Source organism: Bubalus kerabau, chromosome 21, assembly GCF_029407905.1.
Source record: "Bubalus kerabau isolate K-KA32 ecotype Philippines breed swamp buffalo chromosome 21, PCC_UOA_SB_1v2, whole genome shotgun sequence".
In the NCBI taxonomy this organism is placed as follows: Eukaryota; Metazoa; Chordata; class Mammalia; order Artiodactyla; family Bovidae; genus Bubalus; species Bubalus kerabau.
This window is the reverse complement of record NC_073644.1, coordinates 3,779,104-3,805,077: the sequence shown is the minus strand read 5'-3', so window position 1 is coordinate 3,805,077 and position 25,974 is coordinate 3,779,104. Positions and strand designations below refer to the sequence as shown.

Sequence of the window (25,974 nt, the reverse complement as noted above, 5' to 3'; positions counted from 1 at the left end):
CTTCTTATCAAATATATAAGGGACCCATTCAAGGCCACGAGAACGAACAAATGAGCTCGGCAAGATTGCAGGCTGTCAGAGCAACTTATAAAAGTAAATTGCATTTCTACGTACTAGCAGTGAACAATCAGAAACTAAGTTTAAAAAGCAATACCTTACACGATACCATAAAAAATACGAAATACTTAGGGACAAATCTGACAACGTGCAAGATGGGTACACTGAAAACTACAAAACACTGCTGAGGGAAACCAAAGAAGACACAAGTAAGTGGAGAGCCTATGGAGCTCCTACGCTGGAGGTCTCAATGCTGTCATGTCGGAGCCTCCAAGACCAGCCCCGGGCCCGGTGATCTTCAGGGGGACTCACCCAGCGTGCCAGCGTAGTCCCAGCTGTGACACGTGGCCACAGGACACACAGCCGAGCCAATGAAGGGGAAGGCAGGGGGGCAGCGCCCAGAGGACTCCCGCTGTGGCTTCCAGGAGCCTCTCCCTCGGATGAGCTTGATCCTCCAGCAACAGACAGCGACCAGGGGAGCTCATCAAGGCCTCAGTGCCCAGAGTTTTTACCGGGGGCTGGTCACATGACACCCTCCGCTTAACACACAGTGAAATTCCAGACTTCCAGAAGGACAGCAGGTGTCCAGACAACTGAAGCACAGAGGGCACCTCTTTCCAATTCTGGGAACAACGGGAAGTCTCCCAAAATCCGAGTTCCCGGACATCACTCAGGGGCCTGCTGGGGAGGCAGGCCTTTCTAAGGACAGCAGCCCCAGGGTGGCTGTGGTAACACCCTCTGCACAAGCATAATGATGACTAGTCTCCCCAGATTATAGATTCAAGATAACCCCAACCAAAGTCCTAGCATGCTTAATGTAGAAAGTGACCAATTGACCCTAAGATCCACAGGGAAAGGCAAAGCACACAGAACAGAGAACAAAGCTGGAGGACTAACACTACCTGATCCCAGCCTCAGTACCGGGCCAGTAATTAGGACAGTGTGGTGCTGGCACAGGAAGCGAGAAATAAATCAGTTCATCAGAACAGAGTCCAGAAACGCACCCACACAGAGAGAGCCGACTTCTGACAGAGATGCAGAGGTGATTTAGCGGGGAAAAAAGACAGTCTTTGGACATCCATACACAAAAGCAGTAAAGCTGAATCCGTACCTCACACCAGAAACAAAAGTAACACAGTTAATCAGATCACAGATCTAAATGTAAAACCTAAAACTACCAGGAAAAAAACAGGGAGAAACCTTTGTGGCCTTGCGTTTGACAAAGATGCCTCAGATCTGACACCAAAAGCACAATCAACAACAGAACAAACTAATAAGCTGGGCTTCATAAAGAATTAAAAACTTTGGCTTGTCAGAAGAAATTACTAAAAGAATGAAAAGACAAAGCACAGACAGGGAGAAGATACTGCAAACCATGTATCTGATGAAAGGACCTGTATCCAAAACATTAAAAACTCACAACTCAATAAGAACAACTTTTAAAGGGACAGAAGACCTGGATACTTCACCAATGAAGATTCTAAGGATGACAAACAAGCACGTGAAAAGATGTGACGTCATTCGTGAAATGCAAAGTAAGACAACAATGAAATGCCACCACACGCCTATTTGAATGGAAAAAAAAATTTTTTAAAGGTCCATACAAATCACTGATGAGGATGCAAAGCAACTGGAATTCACACACTGCTGGTGGGAATGCAAAATGGTACAGCACTTTGGAAGACAGTGCAACAATTTCGTTAAAAATTAAACATACACTTACCATACGATCCAGCCAGTCCACTGCTAGGTATATACCCAAGAGAAAAGAAAGCACATGTTCATATAAGACCTGAACGCGAGAGTTCATTCACAGTTTTATTTGTAACAGTCAAAAACTGGAAATGATCCAAATATCCATCAACCAGTTAATAAACAGAAAACTTGTAATATAACCATATAACTCAACAATAAAAAGGAACAAACTGTTGATACACTCTACACCCTGGACAAATTTCAAAACAATTATGCTCAGTGAAAGAAACCAGACAGAACAGTATATACTGGATGGCTCCAAATTCTGGTAAAATTCCAGTAAATGTGTCAAATTCTAGTAAATGCAAATGAATGGTGATGGAAAGCAGATTAGTATTTGGGGGAGGCGGGGGGTCACAAAGAGGAAAACTGTGGGATGACCAGCATGTTCACTGTCTTGGTCTGGGCGAAGGTTGTACACAGGCCCAAACTGACCAGAGCTTCACACTTTGATGCACTCATTGCATGCTGATCAGACCTCAGTAAAGCTGCTAAAAGGAAACAGAGCTGCTTGAGTGGACAGGGAGTTCAGAGGGGCCTGAGGAGCAAGGGCAGGGGGACAGGCCCTCTGTCTCGGGAAGCCCACCCTCATGGCTGAGTCTCGAGAGCTGCACATGGGCTGGATGAGACCTGGCGTGGCTTTATCTGACAGTTCTCTGGGGCAAAGAAGGGGTTGGCTTCCTGGTTAAGGCCCTCCTGGGTCTCCCTGACCATCTCTGCCACTTGGGCTCCCTCAGGTGCAAGGACGGGCCCTGTGTCCTCACACAAGGGAATTGCCAGCGTCCCAACCCCGCCTCGTCACAGCCCAGGGCAGTGGCAACCACCAGCATCCTTGAGGGCCTCCACACCCCGCGACAGAGAACCCAGCTGCCTCCGGACGGGCTTCCTCCAGGTCACAGAGCTGGGAGGGAACACTGCTGGAGCCCATCCACCTCTCTGCCTCCTGGACTTGCAAGTAGCTAAGGACACCCCTAAGGGACATGCTCTCAACACATCCTCAGTGCACGGGCCAAGGACCAGGCAACCCTGGGGGGCCACACCCAAGTGCTCCTGAGGACCTGAGTCATCCAACCACGGCCGGTACAGAGAGGCTGGGAGAGGAAGCATAAGCGCTGCAGGGACAGGACCAAGAGAGGCTCCGCAGGACACCAAAGCCTGACAGTCTACAAAACGAGCACCACTTACAACTCCCAGGGGAGAAGTACACATTCCTTTTGAATATATATGATTTACAACAATAAGACAAACAACCCAATTAAAAAATGATAAGGACCCAAATAAATATTTCTCTAAAGACACACAAATAGCGAACAAGCACATGAAAAGATGCTCAACACCACGAATTGTAAGGAACTCAAGTCAAAACCATAATGAGATATCACTTCATAGTTACTACGATGGCAAAAGTGAAAAGGAAAATAGAAAGGCTTGATGAGGATGTGGAGAAACTGGGAACTTCATACACAGCTGATAGGAATTTAAAATGGTGCAGCCACTTTAAAAGGCAGTCCAGCAGTTCCTCAAATGATGAAATGTGGAGTTACCACACAGCCCAGCAACTCTATATCTATGTAAATGCCCCAAAGAACTGAAAACCTTCTTGTTCACGTGAAAACTTCCCATGATTATTCACAGCAGGACTATTCAAAACAAGAAACAACCCAAATGTCCATCACTGGACACATGGATAAACAAAATGTGGTCCGGCCACACAGTGGAATATTACTCAGCCTTAAAAAGGAATGAAGTACTAACACAGGCTACCACCTGGAAGAATCTTGAAAAAACAAGCTCAGTGAAAGAATTCAGACACAAAAGTCTGTATTATTCCCTCACATGATGTGTCCAGAATAAGCAAAACAGAGACAGAAAGCAGATCAGTGGTTACCAGGGCTCGGGGTAAGGCAACTGGGCAGTGTGGGGTCTGTTTTGGGCTGATGGAAACATTGTGTAATGACATGGTGGTGGTCACCGCACAACACCGTGAATGTACTAAAAACCAATGAACTGTACACTTTCAAATTGTATACAGACATACATATTCACTTTAGAGAATGTATTCTCTAATACTAAAGATAAAAATAGTTCTTTCAAACTTTAAGTTTGAGGTGCTATCATTTGAATCCTGGACAATTTAAAAGACATTTAATGACCCTTCTACCCATTAACTGTAACTGATGTGGTGAGTTAAAACAAGCAGCAGTAGGAAAAAAGCAGGAAATTACATAAACAAAAATGTCGGCTGAGGATAACACTGGGTAGATACAGAAAGCATGAAGTGAGACTTGCAGAGTTTAGTCAGAAAAAGTTAGAAGAACACAAGATGCTAATAAAATGTATAGATCGCTGATCTGTAATCAGAAGAATCAAGAATTTCTTATACTTTTTTAGGGATTCCTACATCAAAGATTTTTTTATTAATAATTTTTGAAATAAGCTAAGAAAGAAGAATGGTCTGGACTCCCTCTCAAAACTGATTCTAGACCAGGCACAGGGGTGGGCTGGCACCCTACTTCTGAAACAGAGCCACTCAGGTGACACCTTCCTCCTGGGCCACTGGATCCCACTCTGTACATGAGCGGATGGTGCTCGGAGAACAGGGACACAGGCAGAACGCCGAGAGGAGGATGCGCACGAGAGCTGAGGTGTTAATACAAATCACCTCCCCTCACTCCCCTGGCAAGCCCCCAGCTCAAGAGGGATGTGCTTTCTCCCCGGATGTGGTTTCCAGTCAGTGGCCCCAAAGGGCAAGTCTGGATGGCAAGGCACTCGGAGCTGAAAGAAGGTCCCAGGCCCACATGGGGGCCAATCAGCACAGGGCCTCCAATCCACCCAGCTCGCCTGCCCCTGAGCTGCCGCTAAAGATGCCTGGTGGTGACCAGCACATCCCAGAAGCTTCCCAATTATGTAAACGTGGAGAAATCCCCACCTGGCTGGCGGAAGGTCTGAGGCTCCCTGGATCCACAAAGCCATTCCTTCCCTGCTCAGTCCAATCACTTCTGAGTTAAGAAGCCATTTGCTATCTGAAGAATCTGCACCAGGAGCTTGCGTCCTAGTGGCAAGAAGGACTTGATGTCCTATCGAATTGTATTTTTATTCTCCAAACGACTATGTAAGAGATTTAGTCTCAAACAGTATAGACCGGCCACCAATGATGCCGGAGAGAGCAGCGGCCTCGAGAGAGGGTGACCGCCCTTTCTGCCCTGGATCAGGGCGATTCCAGCAGCAGCTCCAGCCACCCGGCCACCTGGGGATGCTGCGCTCGGCCTGCCGCTTTCCTCGCCAGAGAAAACCAGGACCAGCGAATGAGCGGGCACCCCGGGTCAGCGACGGTGACCTGCCCCAGGCCCAGGGTCCAGTGAGGATGCACGCGGCTGGCCTGGGCCCCTGCGCCCCCAGGGACGGTCCGGAGGGCTCCCCTACGTGGGCTCTGCTGCAGGAAAGCGCAGCTCCGCGGAGCCAACTTTTAAAAAATCACAACCCCTTGGCCAGTCTCAGTGGGCAGCTTCAGGCTCTCAGATCGTGAGGACACATCACAAAGAGAAAGGGTCTGGGGTCGGCCGGACCTCTGACCCGGGCGCCTGGTCCGGCCGGCGGCGGGGTGGATGCGGAGGCCTGGTTGCTGTCGCCGGGCAGGCTGTGGGTCAGACCCGCACGCCTCCCGCCTCCGGGGGGTGGAGTACGGCCGCCCCGGGCCGCAGCCGCCCCCTATCCTCGCGCCTGCCCCACCCATCAGGCCGACACCCAGTTAACTTCGGACACCCGGCTCCGCCCAAGGGACCCTCGATCCAGGCCGCGTGGCCCGCGCGCCCCCGTGTGGCCGGCCCGCCCTGCCGCTCCGGGGAACGCGCGCGCGCGAGCGACCGCGGACACAGTGGCACAGGAACTCCAGCAGCAGGGATGGGGTGGGTCCCCACGTGCCTGAGGCTATTGTCAAAATCAACAGAGCAAGCAGCTACTGATCAGAGTGTCAGACCCCACCCCTCCCCAGAAGCTTAACAGGGGACAAAGGAGAGTCAAGGTCAGGTCCTGGCACCCTTAGGCCAGGTCACTAAACACAGAGACAAGCAAACAAGCCCCAAGCACAGTGGGGCCGGTATCTGGAGTTGCTACAGTATTTTATCTAAAATAGCCAGTTTTCAACAAAGTATGGCAAGTGGCCCATACAGAGAAGGAAAAAAAGGAAACAAATTACTTTTTAAGAGACAGAAAAATCATTAGACTTGGCAGAAAAGACTTCAAAGCAGTCCGTAAACGTTTGATTTAAAAAAAAATTAAAGGAAACCACACATAAAGAATAGAAGGAAAGGCTTCCCTGGTGGTTCAGTGGATAAGAACTGGCCTGCCAATGCACAGGACACGGGTTCAATCCCTGATCAGGGAAGATCCCACATGCCACAAAGCAACTAAGCCCGTGCACCATAACTGCTGAGTCTGCACTTCACGACTAGGCAAGCCACCGCAGTGTGAAGCCCGCACAAGCAACGAAGAGCCGGTGCAGCCACAAATAAATAAATGTTTTGTAAAACAGAATTAAAGGAAGTATATTGACAATGCCTCATTAAATAGAGAATATCAATAAAGAGGAAGAAATTACTAAAAAGAACCAAATGAAAATTCTGGAATTGCAAAGTCCAGAAACTGAGGTCAAAAGACACAATCTTGGTGCACAACAGCAGAGCTGACCTGGCAGAAGAAATCAGCAAACTTGAGGGCAGATTGATAAAGATCATGCAATCAGAACGAGAAAACAGAATTCCGAAAACTGAACAAGACCTCAGAGACACACGGGACAGCAGTCAGTGCACAAGTATGTGGCGTGTACACACGAGGAGAGGAGGGGAGAAGGAGAGGGAAACAGCCAAAGACATGATGGCTGAAGACTCCAGATATGACGAAAATATCAGTCTGCACGCCCAAGCAGCTTAACAAATTCCAAAAAGGATAACGCAAAGGGATCCACACCCTCACATATCATAGTCAACCTGCTGAATGCCAAAGGAGAAACTCTTGAAATCAGCAAGAGAAGGACTTCCCTGGCAGTCCAGTGGTAGTCCAGCAGGACTCCACACTCTCACTGCCGAGGGCTCAGGTTTAATCCCTGATTAGGGAACCAAGATCCCGTAAGTCATATGGCATGGCTGAAAGAGAAATTAGCAAGAGAAAATGAAAAACACACTTGAAATGCAGCAAAAAAAAAAAAAAAAAAAAAAAGCCCTGTCCACCAAAATTCTTACATTCAGCAAAACTTTTTTTTCCTGGCCATACAGCTTATGGGATCTTAGCTCCTTGATTAAGAACTGAACCCAGGTTCCAGGCCCTAGGCAGTGAGAGCAGAGTCCTAACCACTGGACCACCAGGGAATTCCCACAAAACATTTTTTTAAAAAGGGCAAAACAAAGACATTTCCATATAAAAAAGATCTGAGAGAATTTCTTGTTAGCATACCCATCTTATAGGGAATACTAAAAATAAATTATTCATTCTGAAAGAAAGGGACCTCAGGTAGTAATTATAATCTACTTGAGAAAAAACAAAAAGTATAGGTAATGGTGATCATGTAGGTAAAAGGCAGTAAAAGTGCATACTTCTTCTCTTTTTCTCTTTTAATTAAAAATCAAGTTAGTATAAATTTAAAGTAGATTTTGGTAAGATGCATATCATAAGCTTTGATGTTCGAGTCAAACACCAAGCAAATAATATAACATGATACAATGTAGTATACTATTATATACACATATGTGTCTATATATATATTTAAGGCTTACAAAAGGAATTAAAATATTACCCTAAAAGTGTTTACTTAATACAAAAGAAAGTAGTAAAGAAGGAACAGGGGGAGGTTAGGGCAGATGGGAGGACAGAAAGCAGAAAGTGAAATGGCGAGTGTAAATCCAAACATAGTGACATGAAATGTGAGTGAAGTAAACAATCTAATCAAAGGCCAGAACTGCCAGATGAATTTTTTTAAAGATCCACTATATGCTTTCTACGAAGGCAATGGCAACGCACTCCAGTGTTCTTGCCTGGAGAATCCCAGGGACGGGGGAGCCTGGTGGGCTGCCGTCTATGGGGTCGCACAGAGTCGGACACGACTGAAGCAACTTAGCAGCAGCAGCATATGCTTTCTACAGGAGACATACTTTAGATTCAAAGATATAAAAAATAAGTCAAAAGTACAACGGAAAAAGATATACCATACAAACAGCAATCACAGGAGATCTACAGTGGCTATACTACTATCAGAAAAAAACAGACTTTAAAACAAAACGATTACTAGAAATAAAGGAAAATTTTATGATGATAAAAGGGCCAATCTATCAGTAAGATAAAACTATAAACATACACACCTAACAACAGTGCTCCAAAATATAAAGAGCAAAAACTGACAGAAGTGAAAAGAGAAACAAATAAGGTAGTTGGAGATTTCAATACACATTTTTAGTAACTGACGTAACAACTAGACAGAGGAATAAGGAAAGAGAAGAGCTGAAAACACTACAAAACCTAGCCAGACGCTCCTCTACCCCACCTGAAGAGTAGAACATACATCATTCACAAGTGCACATGGAACGTTCTCCAGGAGAGACCATTGGCCAAGCCATCAAACAAGCCTCAATTTAAAATGACTGGAATGATACAAAATATTTTCTCCAACTACAATGGAATTAAATTAGAAATCAATGCATGTGTGCTATGCATGCAGGCTAAGTCGTTTCAGTGGTGTCCAGCTCTTTGCGACTCTATGGACTACAGCCCTCCAGGCTCCTCTGTCCATGGGAGTCTCCAGGCAAGAATACTGGAGTGGGCTGCCACGCTCTTCTCCAGGAGATCCTCCTGACCCAGGGACTAAACTGGCATCTCTTAGGTCTCCTTCATTGGTAGGTGTGTTCTTTATCACTAGTGCCACCTGGGAAACCCCTAGAAATCAATAACAGAAGGAAATCTGGGGATTCATTAATATATGTGGAAATTAAACAACACACTCATAAGTAACAAAGGAGTCAAAGAAGAAATCCTGAAAGAAATTTAAAAATATTTTAAGGCCAATGAAAACATACCAAAACTTACAGGATGCAGTGAATACATTACTTACAAAGAAATTATGGCTAAAAGTTATATTAAAAAAGATGATCAACTATATGTCAATAAAAAAAGAAGAAATATCTCAAATCCATAAATTAACCTTATAGCTTAACAAGTAAAAAAAAAAAAAAAAGAAGAAGAACTAAACCCAAAACAAGCAGAAGGAAAGAGATTATAAACACTAAAGTGGAAATAAACTAGGGACTAGAAAAACAATAGAAAAATACCAACAAAACCAAAAGTTGGCTCTTTGAAAAAAATCAATTAAATGCATGAACCTTTAGCTGCAAGAAACAAAACAAGATGGAGAGAGAGAGAGGGGACTCGAATTACTGATGTCAAGAATTAAAGAGAAAAAAAAAAAAAGAATTAAAGAGAGATCATTACCACTAACTTTACAGAAATCAAAAATGATTATAAAAACAATATATGCCAACAAATAACAGATTAACTGGACAAATTCCAAGAAAGAATTTCTCTTGAAACTAACTCAGGAAGAAATAGAAAGTAAGAATAGATTTACAAGTAAAAGACTGAATTAGTCCTTTTAAACTTTCCATAGAAAGCACAAGCCCAGATTGGTTTCACTGCCTGATCCTACCAAACACTCGGAAGAACCGATAAACCTGAAGCAAGTGCTGAAGAAGCCCCTGGATCTGATGCACTGCACGGTGAGTACAGTCGTAACCACCAGACTTGCCAAGAGACTAAAAGTGATCATCCAACCATCAGACTTGCCAAGAGACTAAAAATGATCATCCAACCATCAGACTTGCCAGAAGACAAAAGTGATCATCCAACCATCAGACTTGCCAGAAGACAAAAGTGATCATCCAACCATCAGACTTGCTAGGAGATGAAAAGTGATTGTTCCAACCATCAAACTTGCTAGGAGACTAAAAGTGATCATCCAACCATTAAAAAAAATGGTAAATATGTAATGTGTTATAGGTACTCATTACCACTACTTGGCTATTATATCACAGTATATAAATGTGTCAACACGTACCTTTAATTTACCTGTCAAATATATTTCAATTAAAACACTTTTAATTAATAAAGAATTAATAGCAATTCTTCACAAATTCTTTTTAAAAATAGAAGAGGAAGGAACACTTCCTCTTCCCATTTCCAACTTATTTCATAAGACCAGTTCTATCCTGATACTAAAATCAGTTATCATATGAAGAAGGGAAAAAAAAAAAAGGAAACTAAGGAACCTAAGGAACCTAACAGTAGCAAACCAAATCTAGTAACTTATAAAAAGCATTATAAATCATGATCAGATGAGATTCATCCTAAGAATGCAAGGTTGGTTCAACATACAAAACTCCATCAACATAATGTACTGTAATGAGTAGAATAAATGACAAAAACCACATGATCACCTCAATAGACACAAAAAGCATTTGACAAATTCAAATATCTTTTCATGATGAAAACAAACTCAGAACAGAAGGGCACTTGCTTAACCTAATATAGGGCATCTCTGTAAAATCTGTAGCCAACACCATACTCAATATCAAGAAAGAAATGCTCTCTCACTATGACCAGTAACCAGACAAGCACATCTACATCTACTCTCCCACTTCTGGCCACAGTAATTAGTCAAGAAAAGAAATAAAAAGTTTCCAGATTGGAGAAGAAGGAGTAAAACTCTCTATCTGTGGATGACATAATCTTGCATATAGAAAATCCTCAACTATCCATTAAAAAGCTATTAGAATGAATGAGTTCAGCAAAGCTGCAGGTCCCAAGATCGATATGTGAGAATCAATTCTATTTCTACAAAGTAACAATGAACAACCCAAAGTGAAAATTAAGAAAACAATTCCATTTACCACAGAATCAAAAAGAATAAAATACTTTGGAATAAGCTTAACAAACAGAATTCATGTCTTTCTTTTTACCTCTCTGCATCCCTCCCCGTTAACACACACAGAATATGGGTAGGCTTCTAGTGGTTACTTCATGCTTGAAAACAGCAGGCTGTGTTGGTTAGCTGGCTGGAGATGCAGCCACGCGGGGCGGGTGATGCCCATGCAAGGAGAGGATGAGGCACAGGTGTGAGTGGAGACAGAGACGGACAGAGCTGCAGAGCAGGAAACGGACCCGGTGCTCCAGGGGTGGCACATGCAGCGTGGTACATACCCAGAAAGGACCGCCCAGGGGGGACTCTGACTTCTCCATCTTTATTATCTGCAGCTACATTTAAAAAGAGAAAGAGAGAGAAAACAGAAAGGAAGAAGAGACAAAAACAGACCAATTTTAACACTGGTAAGTCCTTGTTGCATTTCTTTAAAAAAAAAATGGAACAGAAAGACAAGCTTTTGGTTTCTGTGCATTAGGAAATCCACTTTGTGAACTATTGTTCTCCAAACCTGTCCTCTTTCAAAATAAGTCCCTGGGACAGAGGAAAAAAATGAAACGTCACCAAATCTCACTTAATTTCTAAGGTCGGAGGTGCTGACGAGATACAGCAGACCCTACCTTCCACTTCCCCCGGAAACTCATCTGGACACAAACCCTGGCTACAAGACAGCTGTCCCAGGGTCCAGACTCTTCAGAACAAAGCTGTTTCCCGAGGGCACTCAACACAACACCCACCTTGAGCAGACAGCTAGTTCAGCATGTGAACCTGCCCGCCCTTGGACATCACATCAAGTCAGGGAGCAGGGCTGGCAGCTGCCCCCAGTGGTGGCCCAGGAAGGACCCAGTGATAGATTCCACTGCCAGCCACCTTGCCTTCCCACTCGCCCCCGCCCCACCTGAGGCTTCCTTAGACTGGGCCACCCCAGGACAACAACGGACTGACCAGAGGCCCTGAAGACCACCAGAGCTCCTCCAGGGGGTTTCTACCTGCAAGTGGAGCTGGGGATGGGGGTCAGTCACTGAGGTCAGAAGCAAAGGCAGGAGCAAAGGTCATGGGTCTGCACTAGGCAATGGAAACTACCCCAAACTGGAAATTTTTCAAGTAATCAGCTAAAAGCAAATACCAGCCTTTCTGCCTAGACCCAGGGACAGCTGATACTGCTCAGGGAAGAGCTGGGGGGATGGAAGGGATGGTTCATAAACCAACAGGAACCACTGTCTCCTCTCCTTACCCCGCCTCCCTTCCAACACCCTCTTCTGGACCTTCTGGGTTCTGAGTCCCCAGAGCTGGTCAGATTCTCCCAGCTTTTTGGTTCTGTCTTTGATTTAGACCAGGTTCACCATTAATGGGCACCTCCTCTAAAGATCAAAGTACCAAAAGAGGGAAGGGGGGTAGGCTACAGGACAGGGCGTTCCACTCAGCCACTTATGGTCTTGGACACAAAGCTGCCCTTCTCTCTCCCGGCCTGATCCCGCTGAGCTGACAAGCAGAGCTTCACACCTGCCCTGCAGAACCACCGGGCATGGCCAGGTGCAGGGCTTGGGGTCAGCCAGACACACACCCTGGTCAGGGCGGCCAGCAGCAAGCTGGGTGGGAAGGTCACATCCTGTGCACAGCGTCAAGCTACCTGAGGTTTTTCGGCTGGAAAGCAACACAATCAGATCTACGTTTTAGAAAAACACCTTCATGTAGGACAGATGGAGGAAAGGGCGCTCTGAAGCCGAGAGACACTGGCAATGTTTTGTGATCATGTGCCCCCACAGATCTGTACTGAAGACACACCAGGCACCAAGCTGCAGAAACGACTGCAACACTTCCAGACCACACTGCCCTCAGAGCCTGCACCCCCCCACTAGGAGGAGGGCCCCTGTCCCCTTGACTCAGGGCGGGCCTGAGGTGCAGGTCGGCAGAAGCAATGCTGTGTGATTTCCAAGACCAGATCTTTAAAAAGATGCAGTGTCCACCCGGTTCTTCCCAGACACTCCTGTTGAAACATGGCTCCACAGTTTGAGGAAGGCCAGTTCTCATGAGGAGCCCACATGGGAGCATTCCAGCAGAGCCCAGCTGAGGTCCAACCGACGGTCAGCACCACGTAGACACAAGAGTGAGGAGTAAAGAGAAAAACAGAGAGGGGGAGAGAGGGTGGGAGAGGCAAAGAGAGACAGAGAGATCCAAAAACAGAGGAAGACATGGGGAGGACAAACAGGGGCAAGAGACAGTGAGAGAGCAAACAGCCCAAACTGCAGAGTCTGGGGTGAAAATGTCCTTTCCTGCCCCCAAATTTGGGGCCCACCTGTCGAGCAGCCACAGAGATAGGAGCCAGAGACGACTAAGCTGAAGTTTCAGCAGGGCTGAGACAGGACAGTCAGCCCTGGGGCGGCCAGAGGACAGGACGGTGCTTGACAGACAAGAGGCAGCTCTGCAAATGCCCCGGGCACTCTGGTCCTCATCACGGTTTGAGACTCACTGCTGGGGGCGCCTTGGAGAGACCACATGGGGGCTACGTGTGGGAGGGGGCGGAGGTGGACAACAGCTGCCGCGGAGAGGTAGGGGGCCCAGGGCCCACGAGGAGGTGTGTTCATGGTGGTCCAGCAACACAGGAACAGAAGACACTAGATCAGCACCGGGCAGTGGGCTGGACCGAGGCAGGATTGTACCCTGAGGTCCAAGGACACAAAGGAGCCCCTGAAAATGCAGAACAGTCTGTGGATAAGCATCCTCCTGGGAAGGGGGAGCCTCAGCTTTCATTCTCGGGATGGTATGTGACTCTCCCCACCCAACATTTTCTTCCCGCTGGACTAAGCTGTGACTACATACCATAAGAATTCACACTTCGAGTGTGTTTAGTGCGTTCCCAGAGCCTGCCACCACCACCACTACAGAACTCTAGGGCTTTCATCAGCTCACAAGGACCCCTGTCCTCTTCCGCAGTCAGCCCACCCCCTCTACCTCCCAGCCACCTCCACCAGAGTGCTGAGACTTGGGGCAAATCTCAACTGAACTCACTCGGGTATCCGGCTGGTGGCCCACTCACTGGGAGGCACTCGCTGTTTCTAGTGACTGCACGACACAGGCATCTGGCAGGAGAGATGTGTGACCCTGAGGACCCCATTTAAACAACTTAGCAGCCTCGCTGTTGGCACGACCTCAAGACAGCACCCGCCGAGAGCTGAGAGGGAAGCGAGCTGAGAACGGCACTCCACCTCCTGGAAACCTCCCTGCCCCACCCACTGGGGCCCCAAAGAACCCCGATCCAACAGCTGTCCCAGGGGCCCGGACTGGGGCCTCCAAGGCCATGTCCAGACCAGGTCTGGGGCAGGAAACTGGACATCGAGGTCAGAGCATCTTGTCACAGCAAGGTCCGCAGTCCAGGGGACCACCATGCCAGGGGCAAGAGCCAGCAGCAGAGGGTCTGAGGCAGGTAGCTGGCCACAGTGGGCAATGGGACTTCCGTCACGTGAATCATGGGGTAAAGTAAAACAAACACGCTCACCACTGCAAGGTACTGGGAACTGATTTTGAAAAGTAAATAAAGATAAATATGGAAATCACCCCTGAATACTCATTGGAAGGACTTATGCTGAAGCTCCAATACTTGGCCACCTGATGCGAAGGGCCAATTTGTTAGAAAAGACCTTGATGCTGGGAAAGACTGAGGGCAGGAGAAGGGGATGACAGAGGATGAGATGGTTGGATGGTATCACCGACTCAATGGACATGACTTTGAGCAAACTCTGGGAGGTACTGAAGGACAGAAGAGCCTGTCGTGCTGCAGTCCATGGGGTCACAGAGTCGGACCTGACTTAGTGACTCAACAACAAGTGAGCATTCACCTGCCTCTCCTTTATACATCAAACTGTTGAAAGGCTGAGTAGCATTCACGGGGAAGTACTTCTAGAGGGGCAGGGACAGTAGAGTGGGGTGCTGGGCAGCCGGAACAGACTGTCGGGTCTGGGCCCTGGGCCCCCCTGGCTGCCACCCTCCAGAGAGGCCAGCTGCTAGGCATGCCTCCTGGAGGAAGAGCACAACAGTCCTGTAGAATCTAAAGGGCAGACCTGGATCGAATCACCTTGCAGAATGTTCTTCACAGGGCAGCCCACACAGCCCTGGTTCAGCAGCCTGATTCTGTGCAGATTCTGCAGCCCTGTCGCTCCAAGTGCTGCTGGCGGTTCGCTGACCCTGTGCTGGGCACGAAGCGCACAACATAGAACAAACAACAGATAAGTTCAAAGGACAAAGGGGATTTAGGGAGAACTACAGATCATCACTTCATGGGAAATAGATGGGGAAACATGGAAACAGTGGCTGACTTTATTTTTCTGGGCTCCAAAATCACTGCAGATGGTGACTGCAGCCATGAAATTAAAAGACGCTTACTCCTTGGAAGGAAAGTTATGTCCAACCTAGATAGCATATTCAAAATCAGAGACATTACTTTGCCACAAAGGTCCGTCTAGTCAAGGCTATGGTTTTTCCTGTGGTCATGTATGGATGTGAGAATTAGACTGTGAAGAAAGCTGAGAACCGAAGAATTGATACTTTTGAACTGTGGTGTTGGAGAACTCTTGAGAGTCCCTTGGACTGCAAGGAGATCCAACCAGTCCATTCTGAAGGAGATCAGCCCTGGGATTTCTTTGGAAGGAATGATGCTAAAGCTGAAACTCCAGTACTTTGGCCACCTCATGCGAAGAGTTGACTCATTGGAAAAGACTCTGATGCTGGGAGGGATTGGGGGCAGGAGAAGAAGGGGACGACAGAGGATGAGATGGCTGGATGGCATCACTGACTTGATGGGCGTGAGTGTGAGTGAACTCCGGGAGTTGGTGATGGACAGGGAGGCCTGGCATGCTGCAATTCATGGGGTCGCAAAAAATCGGACATGACTAAGCGACTGAACTGAACTGAAGTGAACAGATTAAAAGGGCTTCCCAGGTGGCACCAGTGGTAAAGAACCCACCTGCCAATGCAGGAGACATAAGAGACAGAGGTTAGATCCCTGGGTCAGGAAGATCCCCTGGAGGAGGGCATGGCAAACCACTCCAGTATCCTGGCCTGGAGAATCCCATGGACAGGAGCCTGGTGGGTTACCGTCCATGAGGTCACAAAGAGTCAGACATGACTGAAGGGACTTAGCATGCACCCCCATATAGATTAAGAAGACAAACTGCAACAACAAAAAGACACCGACCAATCACAGTTTGTGGCCCATAACTGGATCTTGATCTAAGGAAACAAACTGGCCAAACACTTAGGAAACACAAGAGACAGCTGGAAACTCACACAGATGGTGGTTTGATAATAAGGAAGAACGGGCTTCTTATGGAATGATGATATTGTGTCATGCTTTCTTAAAGTCTTATCTTTTAAAGACATGTTACAGACCATCTACAAATGGCCTGTATCGAGGATTTGCTTCAGCAACCGCAGGAAGAGGATGTGCACGGGCTCTGGAAAATGGTCGGAGGCTGTCACGGCCCCACACAGAGCACCATATGCTGCTCTCCCACTTCTACATGTTTGAAATTCTCCACAATAAAAAGTGAAAAGGGAAAAACACCGCACTGTCAAGACAGACACCACACTCCACTCCTGGTTCACAGTTAAACAGCAGGTTTATATTAGCATCTCCAGCCAATTTCTCCCTGAAACACGTGGCCTCCGTGAATGCTGCCCCATCTTGGACATTCTGAAAGGGGAACCCACCCCTCTGGGTCCTGCCTCCACTGCACACAAGGGCACTGAAAAGCTTCTGTGGAATGAGAGGTTTTAAAACATTTGATCCTAATTTTGAAATGATCCCAATCTTGTAATAGGAGACTGAAAAAGAAAAACTTGGGGAAAAACACCACAAGGTTCCAAGCAGTCACCTCTGGGCAGTGGGGTGGAGAGCATTTGACTTTTGTGTTGTGTCCTGTCTCCCCCAAAATGTCTACTGAGCAGGTGTCGTTCATCAGATAACAAATTAGATATTTTTCTAAGTAACCTGCTTTTTCTCCCTAATACCACTCATGTTTCTTTAATTGTAACTTTCAAGTTGAATGGGTGACCTTCAGAACTGAAAACTTTTATAAAAGATGGCTGGAAAACATTCAAGCTTTTTTTCAGGCTGCCTGACTGTCCTATAGCTGAAGTTGGGCTCCTCAGACTCTCCTCCTGAGTTATTTTAATGTGCATGGTCAGTTCCCCTGGAAGTCTGCCTCCCGGGGCCGGAGGCACCCTCACAACCCTGGCTGACACATTCCGGAAGCGGAAGCTGGCCACCTGCCAGGTGGAGGGGGCCACGGGGTGGGGAAAGCACAGGACAGAGGCCCATGGGCTGCAGAGCTTCCCAACCCAAACCACTTGGCGTTTTCACAGCCTGCTTCTGGCAGATTAGAGGAAATAAACCCACATACTCATTAAAAGCTTCCCTAGGAGGACGCGGGGACTTAAGTATCTCTTAAACAGTGGACACAAAAATATGTAAATCACCCTGGATTCGAGTACTGAATTCTCAAACTCTTAGCTGGTGTGGGCAAAGGTTAGGAGACAACCCTCCCTGAGTCTGTGCTGGGCCCAGGGGTCAGGAGCCACAGCCCTCCCCTCCCCCAGAGCCGAGGACGCCCACTAGCACACCGGCCAACGCCCGTGAGCTGCCATTAAGTGTTAAATTCTGAGTTCACTGCGTGACGCGGGGGCCCCAGTGCCTGCTGTGCCTGTGTCATCATGGCCCACACACGGCTTCTAACAAGGTCACTGCTGCAGAGCCTGAGGCTCAGTGCGCTAAGCCACCAGGGCACCGATGTCTCCCCAGGCCTTCCCCCACCTGGTGAGGACGATCGCGCTAACCACCCACACGGCCCAGTCTGTGGTCGGCCGTGAGATCCTGCACCCCTTATAGGCGAGGTTCAAGGGGCACATATCACAGACGCCCTTGTCTCAGAGGAAACTAAGCTGCAGCTCTTCCCTGGTAAGGGATCCGCAATACAGGAGCCCTGCTTCCTGGGCACCGGCAGCAGCACGGTCAGCACCACCTCGGGTGAGCGTTCCCAAGTCACAGCGGGGAAGACGGTGCTAATGGGGAGAAGCAGCAGAAACAGGCAGTGCTGATCACCTTTACAGCCTAAGCGACACTCAGCAGTCCAGGCTACTCACTGGAGCTGGAGGCCGACCCATTTTCTACATAGACTCACACTAAAAGCAGAAGCTACACAAGAGGAAATGATTCACTCAAAGTGAAAGAAAATAACCATTAGGAAAAAGAAAAAGAGCGGGGCAGGAGTGCAGTCCACAGGAGTCCCAGAACTAAACAAACTCCGGAGAATATGCTTCTCTAAGCAGCAACTGAGACTGAGCACACACAGCCTCAGATGAAATCAAAGCGAGAACTGTCTTAGATTCAGTCATTAGACAAAAGAAGTGCAGCACCGAACCCCCTGCAGAGAGAAGCCCACCAGCCCACTTGGTCAAACACAGAACATCAGCTTGGAACGAACACTGTCAAAGGAAAAGGCAAAATCAGGAGCAGTATCTTCTATTTTCTAAGCTGCCAAAAAATGCACGTGGGTTGAGCATGGGATTCGCCAACCTGAGCTCATGGACCCTGTGTGCCCATCCAAAGCCCACAAAGCATGATGCCAGGTGAATGTTTAACAAGGTACATAACTGATTCCAGTTGACTCAGGAGGAAGACAAAAACGGAGAGGCTGTGCGAAGAGCACAAGCCACACACACAAGGTCAGAGATAAACGCGCCTCCCCAGGGAACGTCTGTCTCCAGCCTATCAAGCCAGAAACAGACCAGCAGTACCACCCCCTGCCCGATGAGGGTCCAGTGTGACCATGGCCACAGCCAAGGGCACGTTAAGAGAGCTGATCACTTGCCCAAGTCCCAGCTTCATGGATATGCTGTCGAGTCAGTCACTGATGGAGAACACGGCTGCCATGACAGACGCCAGCACCACTTGGTAAGACCGTGACTGCCTGGAGGCCACTGGGCGAGGGCAGCCCAGCCTCTCCCCGGGAGCTCGGCTGATGCCACTCCTGGAGTTACCGGGCTTTCTCCCCGAAGCTGCCAGTCACCCACCTGAAAAGACCCGGCGTTTCAGGTTCAGCTCATTGGCCACTCGGACCTCGGTGCAGAGCTTCAGCATGAGCAGCATGGTCAGGATCATGACGACACTCTGCCAGAGCAGTGGCGACTCGAAGTGCCTCCCAAACCTGCGGGGGAACACGCCGTGGCATCAGGGAGGCACCGGGCAGAGTCCAGTGTGCTGGTCAGACAGTGCCGGGATGGGAGGGCCCGGACCAGTCCTGGACAGCCAGACCCGGGTCTCCACAAACGCCTGAGATCATGTGCAGGAGTGAGACATGCCACACACCCCTCCCCAGGAATCGCTGGGACCTTCCCAAGGCCTTGGACTGACTGAGTGGGCCTCCTGCACACCGCCCACCCCGCAAAAGCCCAGCCAGGGATCCATCCCCCTCCTGCAGAGACGCTGCTGCCACCAGGTGAGACACCCAGGCTCCAGACCACCTGCCTCCCCAGGAAGATGCATCCCAGAGTTGGGACCAAGAGCATCCCCGCCCCCTGCCTGAAGAGAAGGGGTCTCCAGGCCAGCACAGTCCAAAGTGTGAGCAGAGCAGGGCACCAGGCCCCCACCCCTCACGAGGGAAGAGGTGAAGTCAGCGAGGGTATGGGTGCAGGCTTGGCAGACCCTCACTGAAGCCCCATGTCCCCCTCTTCTCCCAGCCCCAGCCCGCCCAGCTATAGTACCCCAGGCCTTCCTGCTGACTTTTGTGTTGAGCATTTTACCACCTCAGCCAAAAATTCCTGAAGGCCAGAGCCACAGTCCAGTGACCGGCACCAGTGGGCCCATTAGAAGACCTCAGTCCCCAAGGGGTGATCACAGCACTGCCCTCCCCATACCAGCTGGGGGTCTCAAACGTGGCCACCAGAACCACGAGGGCTGGGACATTCAATCCAGCCCACTGCAAGCCTGCAAACCCGTCACCCCAAGGTGAGGCCTGGGCACAGTGCCCTGCAAGCCCAGGCCCCAGTCCTTACTTGGCTGTTCTGGGGCAGAGAGTCCACTGCGAGCAATTTCCCAAACCTGAGCTGATACCAACTATCAGAGTCGGGAGGCCCTGGATGGCCCTCCAACTGACCCTGAAACCAGGCGACAGGCAGACAGTGGCCCACCTCCCCGGTCCCTCCCTTGCACCCATCCCTTCAAGGAGGCGGTCATGAGATCTGCTGCTGCTGGGCCACACACGTGCTTCTGCACAGGCTGGCTGCAGTCACCACGCTGCCCCGGCCCTCATGCTGTGACCCACCACCTCTGGGCTTCGTCTCTTCTGTAAAGTACAGACCCTCAAGCCCTATGGCTGTTTGAGGACATTTCTAGCCAATTCTAGGAACTAGCCCCCACTGGTTACCTAGCTGACCCCAGGGGCTGACAGACCCATAGACAATCCAGAAGAGGAGACATAGAAGGGTCTATATCAGGCTGGGGGCACTGGGGCAGGTGGGCCTCACAGTGAACACTTCGGTCTAGTATTTCACTTCTAGTTAGTTACAAGACTGAAGACATGGGATTTGGGCCATTGTGTAATAAATGCCACTTCCATTTTTTTTTAATTGTTCAACAGAAACAATGAGTGACTAGGAAAACTGGGGAAGAAATGAAGGTTTGTGCTTCACCTTATACCACACACCAAAAAATCAAATCTAGGTGAATTCAATATTTACAGTAAAGAGAGATATTTATAGTGAAGTAAGGGTGGTGGCAGAGGTGAATATTTAACTGCTTTTAGGGTGAAGACAAGCTAAACAAGACACAAAATTTCAAAAAGCTCAACTTCCCACAAAAGATATACAAGCGACAAAACAAACAAAGTTCAACATCATTAGTAATTTTTAAAAGCTCATTAAAATAGACCCTATGTGGTACTCATCGGGCGGGTTAAACTTCTCCCTTTAACCCTTACAGTCTGTGCTGGCACATTGTCAGAGAGCCCTTTCTCCTCTCCTGCCTTGACAGTGAAGTTGGCACAGCCTCTCATGCAGATGGTAGGAGAGCCCGGTTCAGGGGAGCTGGTCCAAGCACCTCCCCCCAGGGTGCAGCACACACCTGTCGCTCCCAGGGAGACACACACTGCAGAAAACGTGCAAAGTTTCACAGAGCTTGAGAAAAGTTTCCACCAGGAACACCTCTGATGTGCCTTCAAAGCCCCAAAGAAAAGCTCAAGTGGAAGAGAAGCTGGGTATCTATTTCCTGCTCCCACCAGGACGCCTTCTGCCCAAGTAGCAGCTTGCCACTACCCCTGTGATACAGTGTCCTGGAGTCTCGGATACAATTTTACTACATCTCCAATACAATGTCACCACACCTCTGGTACAGTGTTACAATCTCTCTGATCAGACAGGGGTGTGGCTGGAGAACTAGCTCCCAGATGAATCAGGCCCTGGGTCAGAGGCCCTGCAGCATCATCCCTGTGCCCTGGGCCTCTCCCTCCCTTCTCTGCAAAAATCACTCAGTCCTTCTGGCTTCTGACAACACAAATGCCAAGTCCTGTCCATCAGCACTGTGCAGGATCTGCTGAATGCTGGTTCTGCAAAAGGATGGGAAGAATCATAGGAATGAAAGCATTAGAGTCTCGTGACTTTCAGAAACCTGGGGTTTATGTGGCTTGGTCAGCCTCCAACAGGCCTGCAGAGCCACTCACATGCCTCATGCTAGAAATTTCCCAGGGGCTTCCCAGGCAGACAAGAGTTTCTAGGACTGCCTTCCCGGCAACCTCTAGGGAACTACACTCTTCACTTCCTCTATGTCCACACTGTTCTTACACAGACCCAGCTCCATCCCACCCGGAGCCTCTGGCCTGAGCTCTGTCCCTCCCCACCACCCAGAACCCACGTATGTGTGTCTGTACGTCCCACACAGCATTGCTGCTAAAGTTTTAACCCTACAGCATCGGCCCAGGGTCTGGCTCATGGGAAACCCTCAGAAACCTGTTAAATGAAATGCGCTGCTAACCCATGAAGCCTGGAGGGGACTCCGTTAACCTATGAAGCCTGGAGAGGACCCAGGAGTAGGTGCTTTGGAGGCTCCAGAGAAAGGAAGGAAATGGGTGATAGGCATTGCCCTCAGAGCAGAGAGACCTTGGGACCAGGTGGGCAGAGACGCGCCCACTCATTACAAGTTGTAGACGAAGCCTGGCCTGTCTGCTGGGCTTAACCACATGAACTACAAAGTACTGCCAGGTGTGAAATACAGGGAAAGTACATTCCCAGGTGAAAGGGACACTGGAGCAGAGACCAGCACCCCTTGCCAGCCCTCCCTTCTTCCCATAGGATCTCACAGATTTCTGGGATCCTGGCTGAAGGCAATCCTGTGTGTTCACAGGGCAGCCATTGAACCCCTGAAGCAACACAGGCCAGTTGAGGCAGCTCAATCCTCCTCTGTTTGAAGGAGATCTGCCCCTGCCTAAAGGAAGTGCGGCTCCCAACCTGGGGGACCTTGGCTGGCCTGAGCCTGGGCTGGAGCGTTGGCATGACAGCAGTCTGGGGCCCTGCTTCTGTGTCCCTCAGACCCAGCGGCAAGCAGCCGAGAGAGGGAAGGGGGGCGTCTTGCTGCAGTGAGAGAGTGCTGCCCTCAGCCAAGCAGAAAGGAAGAGTCTTCAAAATGCAGTTTTTCAACTGGTGCTAAACAAGTTAAAAGATAAGTGACCTCTGACCCCTCCTTCAGAAGTAGATGGCCCAAAGGCAGGGCTCACGGTCTGACAAATTCTCCTGGAAGAAGGGGTCACTCACTATCTCACATTTTAAAACCCCACACTGAGCAAAAACACAGTGAGAGTGCCCAAGGGCTGCCTGGGGCCAGGCCGTCAGAAGGTGAAGGAGCTGAGAATTTCTGGACTCCGGGGACTCACACCCTGATGACCACGGAGGGGACATCGGCCAAAACTCATCAAACTACACAAGTGAGATTGCGCTTTTCTTTAATGTAAATCCTACCCCAGTAAGGCTGACTTAAAATTAATTAGAAAGAAAGCTCGATTTCTCCAACAGTGACCCAAAAGTCAACAGGAGCCAGAAGCAGCACTCGGACGCCAGCTTGGTACTAGTTGCCCTTACCGTCTGTGCTGACAGAGGGCCTGGGACCCTCCCGAAGGAAGGACAGTCTCGGGTTTTACTGAAATCAGGAGGCTGCGAGACCTCTTCTCATTTCCTCTGAAAATGCACCTTCCCAGTTACATCTGGCTTCAACAGCTGTAAAAATAACATCCCACTCCTTACCAGAATGCAAATGTCAGTAAGAGGAAGCTGGCTGGGAGGAGCAAGAAAAGACAGTCCCTTAAGTACTAGCCAGAAAGTTGACTTACTATTAAAAAAAAAAAAAACAAAAAAAAAAACACCCCACAAACAACAGAGAAGGCAGGAAAGGCGGCCCTTCAAGGCAGACTCCGGGAGCCCTGCTTCCTGTCTGGCTTAGACGCCCCTCCTGACAGCTTTCAGTGGCCAGTGCTTTGTCCTTCCTGCTGACCGCCTTCGGTCACTGGTATTCATGAACTCCCTTCCTTTTCTCTCCACTGCCCCCAAATGGCACGCAAATGCCTGAAGGCAGGGACCCCAGTCCTAGACCAGCCCCACAGAGAAGGCCCTGGGTGTCTTGTGAAGGTAGGAGCCACACGAAATGAAAACGCAGATCTGAGACTATGCGAGATTCTCTCCATTCCTACCATTTTCCCTGGGAAATAGTCTCATCGTTTCACAGCTCCTTCTCAGGAAGTACAGACACTTCCACCCACTGGCCTCACGCAGACAAGAGAAGGCCATCTGCGCGGGGCACCCCACCTACCAGAAGAGTATCCGTAAGATATTGGCCACCAGGAGCACCAGACACACGTAGGTGGAGAAGCCCTCGGCGTTCTGAGTCCGCCGGATGTCCCGGTACTGCGGGATGTATGGCACCACGCCTCCGAAGACCATGGCACCGGCTGCGCCCCAGGAAACCAGCTGGTGCAGCGGGACCAGAAGCCAACCCAAGCCTTCCGCTTCCATTCCGCTCGCCCGGCGGCCCGCCGGCTGACTGACGTCCACCCGGCCCGCGCGCCCTCCGCGCTCCCGGGCTCCCGGCGCGCGCTGTCACCCCCACGTGCCGCCGCCGCCCGGGACCATCCTCCGCCGCGGGCCTGGAGAGAGGAAAAGAAGTAAGGACTCAGCCGGGCCACCTCGCCCGGAGGAGCCGCGCCCCGCGCATGGCCCGAGGCCCAGGACGCGCCCAGGGCGCACCGCCGGCTCGCGCGCGGGGCACGACCCCTCCTCGGGCGCGCACCCAGGGTTCCGCGGGAGAACCTAGGCGCGGGCCGCCAGCCTGGGGCCGGCAGAGGGACTTGCCGTCGGGGTCGGGGCTCGGTTCCCGGGGTGGGGGTCGCACAGCCTGGGGATCAGAGAGCCAGGAGAGGGGGGCCCGGCCCAGGTGGACGCGCCGCCGGGGCCGCCCCGCACCCCTGCCGCGGGCCGGGCAGACTCGGCGAGGCACCCGCGTCCACGTGCTCCGCGGACCCCTCCCGGCTCACCCCTGCGGCGGGATCCTAGCAGTCTGTCCTCTTGTCAGTCCGTCTGTCCCCGCATCGGGCCCCGCCTCTGAGTGACGTCACAATACGTGGCCCCGCCCACACCCGGCGGCGGGACAGTTTCCGCGGAGTCCTAGTGCGAGCCAGAGAGCCGGCAAGGTGGGGCGGGACCCGGGCGAAGTCAGGGATCGGCCAGGTTAGGAAACAGTTGGCTGGCAAAGCCACTTCTGGGCCACGGGCTCACGTGGCCCGGCTCCGCCTGTTCTGCAGCTGGTGGCCGCGTAGACTGGGTCCTGTCGCCGCCCCAAGGGTCAGCGCGAGGCCTGGGGGAGAAATCAAAGTCCGTTTTGAGCAGGCAAAAGAAAGAATCTTTCAAAAATCTATCTTGTTTCAAGTTCTAAACAACTGGCAGTAGGACATTGATCTTGGTCCAAGTTTGAGAAAATGAAGACCCTTTCTACCTGTGGGAGGCTTAAGCCACTTCCCCCTTTTCTGTTTTCTTAAGTCTCTTCATTCTGCAGGTTTGACCACTTGTTCGCACAAAGAAACCCCTGGAAAGCTTTTTTTTTTTTTTCGGGTTGCTGACCGATGTTACAGGTCTGAGTCTAGGCAGCCTCCTGGCGTGGCTCGTTGGTACAGTCAGCTCTGAGAACCACTGTTTCAAAATTCACAACGTACACAGGAAGTCCTCATGATTCAGGTTAATTGCTTCTGGGAAAGTCACTTACTATAAATGGGGCCAGAATTTCATAATAAATAATAAGTGGGTTAAAAAATAGGTGCTTATGTTGCATTAAAAATAGAAGTTAAGGGACTTCCCTGGTGGTCCTGTGGCTAAGACTGCACTCCCAACGCATAAGGCCTGGGTTTAATCCTTGGTCAGGGAACTAGATCCCACATGGCACAACTAAGACCTGGCACAGCCTAATAAATAAATAAAGGAAATATTAAAAAAAATAAGTTAAAATTATGAGATATTGCAACAACCAATAAAAGGAAGCAAAAAAAATTCTATGCCCAAAATCTGTGTATCCTCTTATAAATTTAAAATGGATAACCAACAAGGACCTTCTATATGGCACATGGAACTCTGCTTGATGTTATGTGGCAGCCTGGATGGGAGGGGAGTTTGGGGGAGAACAGGTATATGTATAGCTGAGTCTCTTCACTGTTCACCTGAAACTGTCACATTGTTAATCACTATATTCCAGTATAAAATAGAAAGTTTAAAAAAATCTATATATTCAAATAAGAACCCTGAAAGAACTCTTCTTTTCTTACAGAATTTTTAAGTGAGAATTTCAAACATACACAAAAGTAGAGATCGTAGCACAGTAAACTCCATGTATCCATCACCCAGCATCAATAACTATAAAAGAGCTCTTTTAATGAATATAACATAAAAAACAGCACAGCTAATTGGCAGTATTTTTCCCTTTCTGGCAATAATGGTGCATCTTAAAATCAGCAGCATCTTAGATTGAAGGCCTTAGAAATTAAGCCATTCACATGGACTCACAGGGGCATCTGGCCACTTACGCTGGCATTCATGCTTCAGAGGATAGAACTTCCTCTTACATTCAGTTCAGTTCATTCAGTCGCTCAGTCGTGTCTGACTCTTTTCAACCCAATGGACTGCAGCAT

General features: G+C 49.3%; 1 protein-coding gene across 2 annotated transcripts in view; it reads right to left on the bottom strand.

Annotated features, from left to right (window-relative positions):
- The window catches only part of SLC66A2 (solute carrier family 66 member 2), a 41,310-nt gene extending 16,890 nt beyond the window's left edge, over positions 1-24,420 (bottom strand). Inside the window, exons 1-4 of one of the 2 annotated variants that reach the window (XM_055559690.1) lie at positions 24,334-24,420; positions 23,613-23,946; positions 18,836-18,969; positions 11,050-11,103 (exon numbers count right to left, since the gene is read on the bottom strand). In XM_055559690.1, coding sequence (XP_055415665.1) covers positions 11,050-11,103; positions 18,836-18,969; positions 23,613-23,815 — 391 coding nt within the window. In that variant the 5' untranslated portion in view covers positions 23,816-23,946; positions 24,334-24,420. The remainder of the gene's footprint in view (positions 1-11,049; positions 11,104-18,835; positions 18,970-23,612; positions 23,947-24,333) is intronic. The other variant, XM_055559691.1, reaches the window with a different exon arrangement.
- Positions 24,421-25,974: the final 1,554 nt, after the last annotated feature.